We start from the raw sequence: 17,856 nt of genomic DNA on the forward strand, positions 1-17,856 counted from the left end.
GGTGCAAAGGTTGTGGGTTCGAATCCCACCCAATTTGTTTTCCTGCGGATTTTTTTCACAAGACTCAGGAAAGTACTCAGTATACATAGAGTGATTAATACACATCGAAAGGTAAAAAAACAGCGTGATATTCTTGATAACCGATGCAAAAATTCACATGGTTTTGTTCTTATTTTTGTGTGCCACTGAGACAATAAAACAACAGGCAGTTCAAACAAAAGATGAAACTAAACTGGATGCAAGGAAATGCGGTGATGAAAGCGCCCTCACGCAGTCCAAAATACAGTCAATTGGGTTCATTGATCTTGTCCTCCTTGCTTGGGAGTTGGTCCGAGTGATGAAGATGCAAATCTGAAAACCACCACAAAAAAAAAGTTGAACTTTAATTTAAAATCTGGGAAATTACCCTTTGAGAAAGCTATTGACGGAGTCAAAGACTCAGTGCCCAGTTGCATAAAGTTATTAAGCATGCATTATAATGGTGCTTAGCAAGAATAAGAAAAGAGCCAGTCACAAACACTTCATTACACAGTTTGGAGGCTGGAAATCTATTTCTGCTAAACGGGTTTTGTATTTATGTATACAAGTATACCACTGGGCCCAATTTCATTAAGCCTGTAAGCACAAAATCTCACTTTACACAGAATACTATGTAGTATTGGTTACTAAGCAAATTCAGGTTACCAGCCCAAATTACATGAGTTTGCAGAGTTGTGGCTGGTGCCCGACTCAATTTTTGCTTAGCAAAGACATAATTGTCAAGCAGTATTTTCTGTTTTTTTTTACCAGGTTTATAAAATTGGGCTCATGTCATTTGGGTTAGTAAGCAGTTTCTGTTACTGCAGTTTTTGTACTGGGACAAAATATTTTGTGTCCTTAGACTAACCAAAAGTATTATATGGTTTATTGGTATTGGTACTTTAGTATTAGTGAGCTTTTGAGATTGAATGTAATTCATTGTTTTTAAAAATGTTTCATCTACAACTACTGACCCTGTTCTTGTCTTTCAATAAAATATTTAAAGGACATGACAATTCTTGCTTAAAACCTTTTTTTTCTGTCTTAAAGACTTCACTGTTTCAACTGCAAAGTTTGAAAATGAAACCAATTCTCCAGCACTTTGGGGAAAGGCCATTTAAAGTTTGAATGCCATGCACATAGGACCATATTATCATTTTGATACGAGTTGAGAAGTCAGTAAGCCTTTTTGAGATATAATATCTGGAGTGCACTGTTAGCGTTGGGTGTATAGAGCAGGCCTTGAGTTAACTTGAGAATGCCATTTTCTTAAAGTCTATGCAAAACTTTTAATGGGGCACCATGGCTAAGACCAGGGGCAACAGAGGCGTCTGCGGCTTTTGTGAAATTCCAATCCTAATACAGACAATTTACTCAAACCCAATACATGTACATGTACATGTAGTGTCATAGTATTGTGTCAACATAATCTCAAAATGGCTTATTGTACATGTAGTTCAGTTCCAATTCTTTGAACTTACCTCTTTCGTTGTACGATACTTCTACAAGGTAGAGGCCACTTGGTGGCGCTGTGTTTCTGGCTTTGACGTGATCATTATTACGTGAATCAAGAACCTCTTGCAGGTCCTCTTTTGAGGTATGGCCAAGACCAACAGAGACAAGGGCTGATACCATTCGACGAATCTAATTGTGAAAAATATCAAGAAATACCAGTTATTAATATAAACCACAAGGGAATTGACTGTTAAATGATTTCGGGGGTTGAACAAAGAATTGACTAGAGTGGGTTTCGAGCCAACGACCTCCGGATTAACGTCCCGGCGCTCTACCAACTAATCCTCGAACAAAGATATTGACAAAATAGGGACACGCAAAATAGCTCAGTTTATAGAGCGCCGGCACGTTAATCCGGGGGTTTTCCCACTCTAGTCAATTCTTTGTTCAACCCCCGAAATACCAGTTAGCAAGAAAAACATTGATGGCTTTAGTTTTTCCGGAGGAGGTTTCAAAAGATAGGGTCTGTACTAGCTAGAGCATCTGACGTCTCACTTCAAGGCATGTGAATAATGCCAGATACTGTTTTTTTTTAAAGACAAGTTGTGAAGTTTTTATGATTTATGAGATCAATTTATGTAGCACCTTAAAAGCGTTTATAAGGTGCTGTGGTGTACTCAGCAGCCTGAAATAACAGGGGAGAACCCAGTCTCTAAACAATAGTTGTACTGGGTTACACAAAACACAGGACCAACAGCTTTAGGGTTGGGGGGGGGGGCAACTGACACGGAATAACCTTATCCCAAAAACCTTTCAAGTTGTTGTTAGGAGTTTCTCTTACCTGTCTATACAGGAAAGAACGGCTCCGAAACACAACCTCCAAGAACTTGATCTCTTCCGAATACTGCGAGCCATAATGATGACTAAGGAAGCCCTGTGAGGGCGCTATTTCGATACTATCAATCGTTTTGATTGGTGACTTGACGACGCTCTCTTTGGAGCTACTCCTGAACGCCGAGAAGTCATGGGTGCCAAGAAAGATTTGAGATGCTTCTCTCATTGCCTCCACGTTCAACCTTAAAAATAAACATAATGAAATTATACAATTTGATTACTTTGCATGGTGGAAAGATGATATAGAAAGGTTTGCGGTAACACCATGTAATGATAATCTCTAAATGAGTTCGGGTGGTTCTGAAAAGAACCGTTGGTTTCAACTCAATATTTTTTTTATTAAAGAAACTGGTAATTACTCCACTTTCTTTATAATTTTGCCTGTAAATTCAGTGTACATTTCAATCCATGCTATGCCACTTTGCCTTTCCCTTACATGTAAGTGATGTAGGTGCCTGATGTTTGGTCACATAATGGTCCAGGGGGGGATTTCACAAAGAGTTAAGACTAGTCTTATCTCGAGTTAGACTTAGGACTAGCCATACGTTATTAATATCTCCTAGGACTAGCCCTAACTCTTTGTGAAATCGACCACAGGATTCAAAGTAACCCCCAAAACTTGCCGTGGTGCCCTGTGCTTCTGCCATGGTGCCCTCTGGTTCCAATACAAGCTCACATTTCCCCATAGAAGTGCCCCCCTCCCAGAGGAAAGTTTCTTCGCCCTGATGGTCTGACAAGCTTTCAGTGAATACTCACTCATATTTGACAGCCCAGCATCTGTCCATCTCGGTGACCGGCAGCGATCGATGATAACAACCCGTTGCTATTCTGTACAGGTATCTTCTGCTGACGGCTAGATGCTGGGAGTGAAACTCCTCTGGTACCTGCACTGCCTTGATGATCCTATGTAAAAAAGAACAAGAGTAAAAATCGGCTATCATTGTGGACGACACTAATAATATATAGGATTTGTAAGGTGCCAAAATCCACCAAAATAAGGTGCTCAAGGGCACGCACAAGAGGGAATCCTCACACAATCAACCTTATCCACAAGAGTGTCTTATCTCGTCAGTTACTTTCCCCCAAGAATACCTTGCTTGATCATAACGCCCAAAAGTTTTTAAAGGTGGTGCGAAGAGCAGTTGCTTTTGTTTAGCAAATCAGCATTGTTTTTTCCCCAGCACTTCTGTACCAGGGGCTAGTGACGAGCAAGAGAGGTATCAACACAACAGGCTGCCCATAGTTTTCTATGAATTCTTTTAATACAAACTTCTTGAAAATATAAATACTCTCAGCAGAACGATTTTAAATTTTAACGTGATACAAATAATGTTCAAATTAACATCAAAATATAATTGTGATGTCATTATTAGTCACGACCGAACTTTCACCCAGAGCCTGGTGGTGAGAAGGTCATTGTGGTAGTAATGGGTATTCCTAGAATACTGAGGTGGGTGTGGAGGTCAGTGGTCAGTGACCTACCTGGACTCAAGGATGTGGTTCTTGCCTCATTCCAGGAATGACCACTCCTCAAGGAGTTGAAGGGAAATAAAAGAGGGATGGGGAAAGTAAAGGAGTTATTCTTATCTTGGGGACCAAAGGGTGCACTCCTATGTTAAAAGCCATATGTATAAATAAATAGACTGCATGCAGAAGAAGTTAACAACAAATCGTCTTCCGTGAGTCTTTGTATTGAGTAATTCGTACGATTTATTTCTGAGGAGCAGTATCACCACAATAATTATAACTTGAGACAAGGTTTTTCGGGCCAAAAAATGAAGACAAAAATGGCATCAGGTAACATACTAACCTGACAGGCTCATTCCCAATGTGGCAATTAATACCTAACCTCAGACCATCAAGGTTAAATACTGGAGGCTTCTTTGGCGGTCGAACCAGATCAAAGTGTGCTGCATTGCACAAAGCGTGGACCCCGGAGTCAGTTCGGCTAGACACAAAGATCTTCGGCGGTTGATATGGGTTCAACTTTTCCAATGCATTCTACGAAGTAAAGTAGAATAAACTTAAGTAGTTACAGTATATGGCTTTTGATTGGCAACCCCGAACAAAGACAATGACAAGTAATAGGGAGACCACCAACATACGGCTGGATAGTTTAGTAGGTAGAGCGTCAGTTGCTAATTCTGTGGTCATTGGTTCAAGTCCTGCTCCAGTATGTTTTCACTGTTCAAACCTAAACCTAAACTTAGCAATGTTATGGGAAACCAGACCCAGGCCTTTGGTTGAAACCATTGCCTCCGTTTTCCCCTGGTTTTTGGCCTTGGTGACTTATCCTATAAAGTTTCCCGTAGGTTTTCCCAATGGACGTGCCTTTTACAAAATGGTGGCCTTGCCTCGAGGAAATTCCAGCGCTGCAGACAATAAATACCAGCTATTGAAAATCACTTAGGGAATGTTATATCATTGGTTTTTGGGGGGGATCAAGTACTGGTTTTCTAAAATAAGTACATAAATTATTAATGGTCTTCAAATTCTGGAAATTATTTATTGTACCTCGATGACATCCTGAACACCAACTAGACCAGTTTCTGCCGTTGTCTTCTTGGATGCTCTTACAACGCCACTTTAAAAAAAGGAAAACAAGTCAACGTTAATCATGTCGAAAGAGAAATGACCTGCCATTTAGTAGACGTTAGGACGGGTTACTCGTCCAAACTTGAGACAGATAGGATAAATCCTAGCATTTTCGTGAAATCGGCTGCTTGTGTCGCGTGTCACTACAGTAAACATGGTATAAACAGTGATGTACAGTTAGTGCAATTTAAAGGACCAATATTAAAAAAGGGATGAGGCGATCACCTGGATTCTTTATTATTTGGCTTATTTATTATTTTTACATGGTTGTTTAATATAATAATATGATTTTTTAAAGATTAAAAAACACAATAGAGGTGGAACCTAGTTGAGGGCCTTACAACGTACAGGAAGGAGTGATTATCATCCTATTTGCCGAAATCTGAGTTTTGATACAACAACATGGCCAAATTGGTCGAGTCTGCAGAGTAGAGCTACACAACATGGCCATCACCACCCCCACCATACATAGGCACCAGTTACTTCTAGAAACTATAATGCTCCCTCATTCTCACGGGGGAGCCTTCTAGTTTCTAGAGTAGAAGTAGGCACCAGTCATAATATAACACACATTCCTGTTGTCCACCACGACACCACGCTTGCGAATGCGAGCACATGAAATGAGCGACTCCCCAGCTGAAAATGAGTAAAATAAAACACCAACCAATATTTTGTTCCGATGTACTGGAAATAAATCAAGTATCGAACCATCCCTCTTTAGCTTTGCCTAGAATTGTCAGAATCTTTAAAACTGTAGTTAATCAAACACCACAGACATTTTTGTGTTGAGTTTTGAGAGCAGACGTCTTTTCCTTTCTCGACACACACCACGTTGTATACCGCCCTCTTGGGTTTGCTAAATATTTTACCGAAAAGACCCAGACGTGCCCATTTGAAGTCGCCACGTAACGAGGTATATGGCACCAGACTATTCGTTGAAATCACGGGATACACCGACACGCAGCACCAAAAACACATGGGACGATGTGTGCTTAGTGACTGGGGCGGGCGTCAGGTCTCAGGAGAAGGATGTCATACGGGTGTCATACGATTGTTAAATCAAGGTCTCTTTGCATGCTCTGCTGAAGTTATGGTTGTATGTACCTTGATGCAAAATACGGCTGCTGCACAGCACCAGCCACTAGACGTACTTAAACTTTTATATAATTACTAACACTCTGTATTTAGTTAGCTTGTTTTGTTGGTGCCGGAACTTCACTTTCGTGATCTCTTTGCGTGGAGATCTCCCGGACGCCGCCGGGGTGGTACAGCTTGCAGTTGCCATGATGAAGTTAAAGACTAAAAAACGACTGACGAATGTGGCTCAAGCAATCTTCTTTTTACTCGGTGGAATAGAATATGGTATGTACAGGGAGTTTATTGTTTTTTTTATGTAAGTTGTAAACGACATTGTAACATTCGTAAATCCGGAAAACCGGGCACTCTGGGAAGTTAGTAAGTGCATGGAGAGGTAGAATTAGATCTAGCCCACCTTGTTGAGCTGTTAATGGCTCCGCTTTTAACATCGGTCTCATCACTGTCACCATAGCTGTTAATGAGACCGATGTTAAAAGCGGAGCCATTAGTTAACAGCTCAACAAGGTGGGCTAAATTTTACTAAGTTAGGTGGTGTTGACTGCTTTACCAAGTATTGCAAACTTTTTCAATTGAACTTTCTTTCATAATTATTACAAGTGAAAAATCACTGAAATCGGCCCATTAATGGCCAAGTTCTTGCTTGGTCTTTGTTTTTTGTGTGTACCCAACCATCATATTATAATAAAGCTCTCTTTGTGTTTGACATTCAGATATTTCCACTCCAATTTGAAGGGATTGATCAAATAGAAAATGGGGTACCAGTGCAGTTTTTGCCATCATGCACGGTGCGTATCAGGCCGATACACAAACAAGATTTTATAAAGATAAGACCATTTCTGGAGAATTGTCCTGTTGCAGTTTGCACAGTTGGGCTTATAAAACTCAAAGACAAACACCAAGTAAAAAAATATTGCAGGGCCCTTGTTTCAATTCAGTGTACTCGGGTCAGAATGCCCAACAGATTTAGAAAATCCCGGGAAGAGCCCTTGGGTGCAGTACTGGTGTGAAAATTATTGTAACACTGAGCTTTCAGATTAAAACTATTTAGTTTTTGTGTTTAAACTACCAATCCTCAATCCAGTTCATTGTCTTAATAAATCCAAAATCATTTAAAGGGAAGGTACACATTTGGTAATTACTCAAAACAAACATTAACTTAAAAACTGACTTGGTAACTAGCATTGGAGAGCTGTTGGTAGTATACAACATTGTGGGAAACGACTCCCTCTGAAGTAATGTAGTTTTTGAGAAAGAGGTAACTTCTCACTAAAATAATAAGAAGACTAGAAGTCTTTCATTCCTGTCTGAAAGCACATAGATTCGTCCAACAAGGGTGTGTTTCCTTTCATCATTTTCTCTCAACTCAGATGACCCATTGAGCTCAAATTTTCACAGATTTGTTATTTTATGCATTGTTGAGGTACAGCAAGTGAGAACACTGGTCTTTTACAATTACCAATAGTGTACCTTCCCTTTTATCATTCTATTTCTAAACTGTAGAACAGTGTTATCAATGTACTGTCAATAATTTGATCTATTTATCTATCCCATGGCCATCTTTATGGTCCTGTCCGGGTCAGTTGTGTCATCAATTTATGTAAAACCCTTAAGATAAAACAGATCAATTGGTTGTTTTTCTATTGACCTTTGAAAGATGACGAGATACTCTACACGAATGGAGGTCTGTTAAAATATGTGCAAAATTGGCTGATAGGAGGGTTGGGGTGACATACATCACAATTCCCCATGTGTCAAAAGATCCCACTCCTCCCATGCACTGTTTAAAAGAGAACAGAAATTTTAACTGTGGGTCCAGGGCTAATACATAGAAAAAGATTTTGGGTCAAGTATTGTAAAAAGTATTTAAACAAATTCTGGTCCAATAAAAGTTTTGAGCAACAAGAGATCTTTGGTCAAGTGGGGGAGTGGGAGTCTGGTGTGATGTGAGACCTCATCAAAATTGTGGAAAAAATTTACTGGTCTCTAAAACCCGCATTAAAATGGTGTGAAATTTGAGAGTGAAATTTGGCACAATCATGATATCATCAAACATCAAATAAGTCTGTACATTCCAAACAGTTTATTTTTTTGCACCATTTTTTTTAACCCAGGATTAGAAACTTGTAAATATATTTTTGAATTTCCCCTAATTTTATAAGGACTCTTTCTATTGGTAAACTTAAATGAGTGAATCACAGAACTGAATGGAGTCCCTCTTAAATTGGGGTACTTTTTGTAACACAAAACACAATGTCCACAGATTTACACTTAACTTACACAGTTTGAAGATAATGATATTGGAAGGCTTCCCTTCTTTGGTAGTTGCTCCTGTTTATTTGTTGTAATAGTTTCACATACGTGTATATAAAAACAGTATTTGTTATTTTGCCCCCAGCTGTTGTTTTGCCGACACTCAACGAGTACTTGGGTTCTCTCGATGGGGACGCTACCTTTTTCGGTATCGTCATGGCTGCATTCAGCTTCAGCGGTGTCTTAACATCCCCGCTCTACGGCCTCTTTCAAGATCGCTTCCATCGGACAAAAATTCTCATTTTATTTGCCAACTTGTTTGAAATTGCAGGTAAGTTTGGAAGGCTTTTCTAATAAGGTAATTTGTTGAGATATGGCTAGTATTCAGCTGGAGAAATAGCCTTTTTTTCTTGTGTGTAAAATTATTGTACTACCAGGCCTGTATGCTTCAATTTTTAAAGGGCAAGGGCACCAAGTCGTGTTCTACTTGGTAAAGGGCACCCTGTGAGGAAATTGTAAATTTGTACTGGAGCATTTCAAGGGCACCAAGGCCAGGACCAGGGGCCACGGAGGCAATTGCCTTTGTTGCCTCTGTGAAATATGGGGCCTGCAATTTAAAAAAATTAATGTATACAAATTTTGAATTTTTTTTTTCAAAATTGACCCACCCTGCACCTACCCCAAGTTTGGAGGTTGTATCGAGTGGCAGGCTTGGTTCTTTGGGTGACCTCAAAGCTGGTGATGTCAAGGATAGTCCTTTGGTGTCTTGCATTGGTGGAAGGCCAGGGGTGCGTTCCACTCGCGCAAACGACTCGCAACTGTTCACGCAAACGTTTTTTACCTTTTGAACGATTGGTGCGTATACGCGATGTCAACATGTCGGCGCCCTGAAATGAAGATGGCGCGCACCATATACGTAGTTTTTTTAAAACTTTGTTTTTGCTGCAATAGTCCTCTTTTTGACAGCATCACATCAACTAATTAACTTTGTTATTCCAAATCTGCATTATCATCCACCGAAAACACTGTAATTATGTTGGTGACAAAGAAATAATACCGTATGCTGGTCCACCATTTTAAAAACCACTCGCCAACACCTCCGAAGTATGTTCGCCTAAAGTTGCCAACGTTCGCCAACGGTGGCAGCGAACAACTCGTTCCACTTGAAATTGTTGGCGAACGTGCGCAACTGTTGGCAACGTTTGCGCGAGTGGAACGCACCACTGGTCTTCTCACCATGGTTGACAGTCGGATTATTTATCCCCGATGCAAATTTAACATCTAGGGCCTATAATATATCATTGCGGTACCCGCTGCGAAAACATAGGATTCAAACTGCCTCTAGCTACTGGGCAGTCTCGGTAGTCTAGTTGGTAAGACACTGCTCTAGAATTGCAAGGGTCGTGGGTCCGAATCCCACCCGTATAACATGCCTGTGATATTTGTTCACAGGACTCGGGAAAGTACTGAGTATACAGTGCTAACACACATCGGTGTATGGGTAAAAACAGTAGGATTATTTAATAGTTTCAAGGCAGTAAGAACAAATTGTTGCTTTTTTCTTTATTTTTGAATGTGTTCTGGTTTGTTTTTCTTGACAGGCAACTTTCTGTATTTTGTTGGAGGCACCAAATATATGCTGCTTGGAAGTAGACTAGTTTCAGGTAATTGCTTGTTACGATTAATACATCAGAAAGATACGTTTATGACAATAGACGGATTGCAATAGACATCATTGGCTGCCACCTTTGATGAATTGTGCACAAGTGAAGAGCTAATCATTGGCCACGTACACTCATGCACTTTTCATCACTTTTTCATCCAAGATGGCGTTTATGACTCGTATTGCAATCCATCTATACATGTTCTATATCTTGGCTACTAAAACTTTCTGGGGGCAAGTATTTCTTGATCATCGGAGGACGGAATGAAAAACCTACGATTGTAGAGATTCATATATAACAAATACTTCAGTTAATAAATCTCTTCTTTTTAGGAGTGGGTGCTGGTGTCGGCTCCTCAATTTTTGCACAAATTTCGAGAACATCGACTGAAAAAGGGCGGGCATCAGCCCTTTCTACAGCCTCGGGGGCGAGGCAGATTGGTCTCCTCCTTGGCCCCGCCCTTAATTTTCCCCTCAACAGCTTGGACTTCTACATCGGGCCATTTCATGTCAACAAATTCTCCGGACCAGGGGTGAGTCAAGGGGAGACACCTGTTGTTGGTTTTGTTTTGAATCTTTTAAAAAGCATTTTATTACACAACCAAACAGCAGTAATGCCAATAATGGGCTGGTGGAGAGGAAACAAGAATGGTTAGACAACCTTTGAGAAAGGGCAGGCACCCTATGAGGAAATTGTAAACTTCTACTGGAGCTTTTTAAGGGCACCAAGCAACACTGGCACCAAGGCACTGACCAGGGGCATGTAGGCAATCGCCTCTGTTGCCTCCGTGAAGTATCAGGCCTAGTTAGATTTAAGATGTGGAAGGGAAAACCCCAACAGAGGGGAAACAAACACAATAGACCGATCCATTAAGCTCTGCCCATTTGCGTATTGACCAATCACAACGCAATGAAGGTCCGACAAATAAGGTCCGACATGCGTGCGCGTATGCTTGGCGCGCGCGGCACAGTTGTGCAGAAAGGCATTGGAGAGGCTCACGTGTTCTTGCTCACACGTGCGTCGTGGGCGTAGCCTAATGGATTGGTCTATTGGGTATGGACTGAAAACCCAAACAACATGCAAGGCTCCAGTCTGAGGTGGGATTCACAGAGCAACATTTGCATCTTGCAGTCGGGGAGCTGAGAAAGATAATGGAATGTGATCGGTCCAATGACCAGGGGTTGATTTCTTAAAGAGTTAGGACTAGTCTTAACTTACATTATGTAGGACTAGTCCTGGGACTAACTCGAGATAAGACTAGTCTTAGCTCTTCGTGAAATCTACCCCTGGGCACAAATGTAAAGCGGATTGATACGATATTGTAAAATGATAATGCGCTATATAAAATCCAGATATAAGAACTATTTATTATTATTAATAACTCACCAACAAATCTTGAATGTCTCCACAGATTCTTATGTGTATCTTGTATGTAGTTCTCGAGTTTGTGGTGTTATTCCTATTCTATGACATACCACCTCTCGACAAGCAAGATATCATTCTTGCCGCAGAGGAGAATTCCGCACTTTCTCCCCCGAGCGGAAACGTCGCAATCGTTGACGGTAAGGATGGCCTTGAAAAAAGTCTGTATTCAATCAATGCGGATGGCATGAGTGACCTGCTAGATAATGCTAACAGCTCGGCTACTAACGGCTTGCGGCACTTGAATAGCGGACGTGTGGAAGACTACCAGCGGGACATGTGCAACAATGACAGCAGCGAGGACAGCTACGAGGAAAGAAACGACGACAAGATTCACAAGATTTCACTGCTTGATGGTACATGTGAAAGCATTATTAATAAAACTGTTAAAGCCAAGTCACACTGCAGCAATAACAAAAACGATCACGACGCAAAGAGAACGCATCCTATTGGTTGAATGAGCGTGTGCAAATTCTGCGTGGAGCAATTCAACCAATAGAATGCGTTCTCTTTGCGTCGTGATAGTTATCGTTTTCGTTATCGCTGCAGTGTGACTCGGCCTTTAGAAACCGGGATGAATTTAAAGGACTGCTTAAATTTCTTTAGCTTGGAGCATAAGCTCATAAAACTTTCTTTTTATTACTTTCCATTAATGTGACACATCTTATTAATGATATTGGGCCACAAGGCTTCATGAAAAAGGAAGGTAAAAAAGGCTGGAAAATCATCTTCTACATTAGCAGAACTGCTTGACTATGCATTCTGCATACTTCACTTTGGCTAGACAGCGATCTTTCTATTAAAGCAATTTTTCTGCCGAAAGGGGCTTAATTTCATCGCTTAAAAAGTTTCAGCTTAGCAGAAATGACCAGGATACCAGTCACAGATTGTTCATGTGACCTGGTACTTTAGCTCTTAATCTTATTCTTTTGGGCTTAATTCTGTTGTGCTTAGCTACTTTTTATGTTTAAGCAGCTCTATTACGTTATACCAAAGTAGTTATAACTTGGGACCATTCACTTTGTTTTTCAATTCTTCTGTTGAAATAAGTTCATGCTTGCATGGTATGCCGGGAATTATACCTTTAGTTTATTCTTTCCTCATTTTTTTCCATAAACATCTTGTTAAAGGTATGGGTAATAAATTGGAAAACTCTCCAAAACAATTATGACCATAGGAAAAGCAATGAAGCTGTGGATAGTATAAACCATTTTGAGAAAGGATTCCCTTTGAAGCAATAGGGTTTCCATACTGGGTTGGTTGTTTAGCTTCCCTGTGTCGACCCCGCGGTGCTCATTCGGGTGAGCCCCTGACGAGCTAATCGAACGATCGCTCACCCTCTCGTGGTGACGTCATGCACCACAGGCTAGCTCAAAGTGACCCGTTCCACGAGCAGGGCACTTGGAGCTGACACGGGTGAGCCCCTGGAGAGCTATTTAAACGTACCGGGGCAAATCGGGGTCGACCCAGGAAGCTAATCGAATTTTTGTCACCCAAAGAACATTTGAATCTGAGAAACGATTCACGCGTGAACTATTTCTCCAGACAACATAGTGTGTCAAGATAAAAAACAAAAATTAAGCTTACCAGGTTTAAACAAATTTTTTTTAGATTGTACAATCTGGCATCTTACTTTCATCTGTCGATATTTTTTTGATTAACAACGGAATATGTTTCTGGATTTTTCTCGCTACCTTTAATTGGCAGTTTTTCTTAAAGAGGAGGTGCTAGTTTTGTTGACGGCGCAGTTTGTCTTCATGTTCAATCAGACATGTTTAGAGGTAAAGTAGACCCACTACGTTATTTATTCATTTATTCAAGCAAACTTGTATCCCTAATTCTGATTGGTCGATGGATCCATAGCAAGAAGAGTTTGATATTAATATCGCATTTACATTTGATTGGTGGAACACTTATCAAAATGTAATATAGGAGTCCTATATTTCTGCTAGAAACACAGAAGAAAACCCCTTCTCTTAGTGATAAGTGTAACTTGAATCTTTTACGTGCATTACACTAAACATGAGACATGTAATATAGGAGTCCTATATTTCTGCCAGAAACACAGAAGAAAACCCCACTCGGCTGATCAGAAACACCAAAGCTTTGTTCTGAGTTAACCAGTGCCCTTAACTACTCAGTTATGACACACCACAATGTTTATATTTTCTAGGTTTTATAGTGAACAGCTATCCTAATAGGTATTTAAAACCTTTTTTTTATTGTAACCCCGCAGACTGCAGTCACAGTTATGACAAAAAACCTTCTGGATTTCGGAGGAATTGAAAACAGCATCTTGTTTGCTGTAGCTGGGTTTGAGGTAAGAAATCAAAGTATACATTTTAATTCTCATTCGACTTATCATAACTGTTTTGATCCCTAAAATGATAAGTCATGATTTTTTTTTTTTTCAGCTTCTTGCTAGCTTCATCATCATCAAATGCATCAGTAAATTTATCTCCGACCGGACGATGTTATTTGCTTCAGTGACACTTGAGTTAGTACCTTACATTATGCTGATGATTTTCTATCCACATGCAACACCAGGTAAAATATTGTTTGATGATTACTTGAAAATTACGAGGCCCTTTCACACTAGACCAATTACTCAGGAATTTCCCAGGAATTTCCGAGGAACTCCACTCATTTCAGTGTTTCTGACACCTCCTTTAACAAACATAAGTGTTGCCTTTCTGTATAATCTTCATAAGCCAGTGCCGAAGCCTTCATCAGTCAGTGCCGAAGCTAGAGTAACATTTTAGGGAAGCACCGTTTTTTTTTCTTTCTAGAGGACAACTCTGCCCAACTACAATTGTAGTTTCCGTTTGCATTTTTTTAGCATGTGTACCATAGGTCCTTTTGTTTAGTAAGCAGTTTGCAACAGCTCATTCTATTTTCTCAAATAAAATGTAAAAAAACTTGAATTCTACCTGATTTTTCCTTGCAGGGAGGTCCCAGAATCTGTGGTGGTTTTCAATTCTTTTCATCATCCAGGTTTCTGGGCTCGGCTTCCTGCTAATCTCCATCGTATCACTCTTCTCAAAGGTCACTCCTCCAGAAATGCAAGGTAAGGTCAAAGATTGTGACCTCAGGTCAAAGTTCAATCTACATGGAAAGTATATGCACATTGTAATTGGTGACTTGTCTGTAAACAGTGTAAAGAAAATAAACTCTGGATAAACAGGTCAGCTGGAGCTTAGTCTCGATTGGCTATGCTGTTTTTTTTTATATTAGTCACCAGTAGAGGGCGCAACATAAACTGTTTGGGATGCTGACTCGGAGCGACTGGGCAAGTCTAGAAACCTGGATTGTTTTCAGCCATTTGTTTGTTTGATACTATTTCTTCTCCAGTAATTTATGTTGCGGACAGTTATTCGGTGACTTTTGTTTACAAAATGAAAATCGCCAATCAGGACTAGCTGGAAACATCAATAGTAATCAGTATAATTTGTACAAAAACCAATTTGCCAAATTTTGAGGTTTTTGACACAGGTCAATTTCTTGGTACCAGTAAGAATAGAACAATGAGTTTTTCGGTTGTACCAAGGAGTAGTGTTGGTTGTGAAAAGAACCTTGGGTTGGCAACTCGGTATGCTCTGATCATCTTCAGGAGAATACTGATCGAAAAAGTTGAGTTGTTCTTTTTAAAACCAACACTACTCAAAAAGAGATTTACACATGGTGCTACCGCAAACCTCGCCTAATAACATTCCCACCATACAAAGTTTCAAATCTTACAAATCTTGATAAGGCCATATAAAAAAAAAAGTTGTTGATCGTCCTTTTTTTTTGCGGATGGGGGAGGGAGGGATTTTTTTTTTTTTTTTTTGACATGCCAAATATGAAATCAAGAATAAAGAAATCATCACAACCACTATAAAACAGAGGGTTTGTGTGTTTTTGATGTTTTCAATAGTTTTGTCAAACAAATTTAACTCCTAGATGACATTGTCTGTAAACTTTTTCAAACATCTAAGCACAGTGTAGCCCAAGTAAATATTTGAAGAATTGTTCTTGCTTTGCCAACATGAATAAAAACCTTCTTTAAACATCTTAAAAAAAAAAAAAAAAAAAAAAAAAAAAAAAAATGGGTTGGGGGGTTTTGAACGGTCAGGCCGGGACGATCAACAATTTTTTTTTATGTGGCCTAATGATGGGGTTTGAATTGTACTTCACAGGTTTTGCCCAAGGTGTTCGCCGAGCCGTTGGTGGAATCGGGACCATCATGGGTCCTTTATGGGCGGGCGGCATGCAGAATATACCATTTGAGACTTTAGCAATCATGATGGCCCTTTTCCTCCTAGTTTGGGTAAGTTAAATATCAACCGTTTTGTTGTTGCCCAGCGGTTAAGAGAGTTTGACTCAAGCTCCTGGTGTTTCTAATCAGCCATGGCACTACAGTGTCCTTGAACGAGACGCGTTACCATAATAGGAGACTTTCCAACGCTAGGTGGCAGCAGACATACCGGGTAAATTTCCATTGTTTACGTAGTTCTGAACATGCGCATAATTCTGAGAACAATGGATTTACCCGGTAAGTCTGCTGCCCTCTATCGTCCCAGAAAGTCTCCCATTGCTTTGTCCTTCAGACAAAATAACCATAGGTCCTGTGTGCTTGGATTGGTAATGCATGTAAAAGAACCCAGAACACTCAGCATGGAAGAGTAGTGGTTAACCCTGGGCCAAATTTCAAAGAGCTGCTTCAGCACAAAATTCTGTTAAAGCAAAATAATCCATGCTTAGTCAAATCAGAACACGGGCTAAGACTCCACTCAATTGTTATGCTAAGTAAACAATAGCTCAATACCAGTCACAAGCAATGTATAACGGCATGAAATTTTGGCCAGTAACATGTGTAAAATAAGCAAGCTATTTTCGTGCTTGACCAATTTGTTCGACTAAGAAGCTCCATGAAATTGAACCCTGGCGTTTCTCGTTCACACAGCAAGCACCCTTGTTTACAGGTTTTCTCAGGCTTGCGAGCTACACTGATCAAGTTCACTTAGGAGGCATCCTAGGTTTCATGAACAGAATTACACATGAACCAAACAAATCATTAGTCATACATCAATGTTGCGTCAAACTAAAATCAACATTACCTTCTTCAGATGATGTCGCTGATGTCATGGAAACTTCTTAGGCCACACTCAGAAGTCGCAGCCGAGACAAGTCAAGCAAGCTGCAAAGAAGATTCGAAAGAAGAGACCAAACCATTGCTCAATGGTGATGTCAAAGACTATGGGGTCGCCTGATGGAAGGTGGGGTGCAAGACTTGCTGTGCGGGTACGTTCTGCTGAAAAAAAGATACGCCAGTTGTTTTGAGAAATTTGTGAAATGAAAAATGAGGGGTAGTCAGTTTGTCCTAACCTCTGAGGAATAACATGGCTGGAAAACTTCCATCAATAACTGATTTAATTGACATTAACCACGCTGTCACCATCTTGGTCATGTTCCATGTGTCTAATAACAATAAGGAATGCTAACATTCATTGTGCAAACAAGGCACCAGACTATTATTTCGTCCAGCCTCAGTTTGGTTACAATGAGTTGGAATGGAGTAAAATCAAGATGGCCACACTGTTACAAAGGTCAACGTAATTTTGTGTTTGGGGAATAAATAAAACGACATTTCAACACCATTTTAACTTGAGGTTAGAGAATTGTAATTTGTTCCCACCTTCTTGAGGACTCACTGTACTTAATTGGAAAAGATTGCGTCACAAAACTGAATTTTACATCAAAGCCTCTCTGTAAACACTTTGTCTTCTGTGTTTTGGATCCAACATTTTGTTTCTTCATCTGGACAAATCTACTGAAAACCAAATCGCCTAAAATGATTTTGGTTAAATTGTCAATTCACCTTGTGTCCATTTCAAGGAGTGGCTGCTTCGTCTCACAAAATTATTTTTACTGCACCAGATTTGATGATTTGGAGCCAGCGAGCCAGTTTCACTTAAAAGCTTAGATTGATCGGAGCACAAAGCTGCCATATTTGCATCTTGCAATCAGGGAAATCGTGTGTTAAGTAAAGGAGAATGGACGAGAAAGTGTAGATTTGTGGAAAGAATATACGAGCTGAAGGCGGGTACATTGTAGTGTGCAAAACATTATTTTAGCATGTAAAAATGCGTTTACATTATTTATGTGACATGGTTTTACTCATTTCTCAAAAACTTCAGCACCTCGGGAAGAAATGTGTCAAGATCTGTGGATTAGTTTTGTGTCCTACAAAAAGTACCCAGACCTTTTCAGATAAAATCTTTGTGAAATCGAGCCCATCAGTGTCATTTATGACAGACATGGTGCAATAAAAATATTGTTCTTATTTTCTATTATTATAAATTATAAATAAATAGACCTTATGCATTGACGTCATCCAGCTGCCATCTTAGAGGTAAAACCGATGCTGAAACAAGAGAAACACGCAGATTTAAATGCGCAATGCACAGGATTAACCAAT

General features: G+C 40.0%; 2 protein-coding genes across 3 annotated transcripts; one reads left to right on the top strand and one right to left on the bottom strand.

Annotated features, from left to right (window-relative positions):
- Nucleotides 1-5,783, bottom strand: LOC117302275 (tRNA pseudouridine synthase-like 1). The gene is made up of 7 exons (XM_033786139.1): nt 5,627-5,783; nt 4,882-4,951; nt 4,178-4,368; nt 3,124-3,270; nt 2,315-2,549; nt 1,500-1,662; nt 1-351 (listed from the first exon to the last, which is right to left on the bottom strand). Exons 1-7 carry the CDS (start codon nt 5,671-5,673, stop codon nt 287-289), a joined length of 918 nt encoding a protein of 305 aa, XP_033642030.1. The 5' UTR covers nt 5,674-5,783; the 3' UTR covers nt 1-286.
- A 189-nt stretch (nt 5,784-5,972) lies between these two features.
- On the top strand, nt 5,973-16,896 carry LOC117302276 (major facilitator superfamily domain-containing protein 8-like). Of its 2 annotated transcripts, none has more exons than XM_033786140.1 (11): nt 5,973-6,324; nt 8,456-8,641; nt 9,912-9,974; nt 10,307-10,506; nt 11,386-11,752; nt 13,104-13,177; nt 13,633-13,716; nt 13,811-13,943; nt 14,344-14,463; nt 15,575-15,705; nt 16,505-16,896. In XM_033786140.1, the coding sequence occupies exons 1-11, from the start codon at nt 6,246-6,248 to the stop codon at nt 16,646-16,648; spliced, it is 1,581 nt and encodes a 526-aa protein (XP_033642031.1). In that variant the 5' UTR covers nt 5,973-6,245; the 3' UTR covers nt 16,649-16,896. The 2 variants fall into 2 exon arrangements, with proteins under 2 accessions (XP_033642031.1, XP_033642032.1); XM_033786141.1 differs by having other exon boundaries at nt 11,386-11,536.
- The last annotated feature ends 960 nt before the right edge of the window (nt 16,897-17,856 follow it).

The sequence above is a fragment of the Asterias rubens genome, chromosome 18, assembly GCF_902459465.1.
Source record: "Asterias rubens chromosome 18, eAstRub1.3, whole genome shotgun sequence".
Classification (NCBI taxonomy): Eukaryota; Metazoa; Echinodermata; class Asteroidea; order Forcipulatida; family Asteriidae; genus Asterias; species Asterias rubens.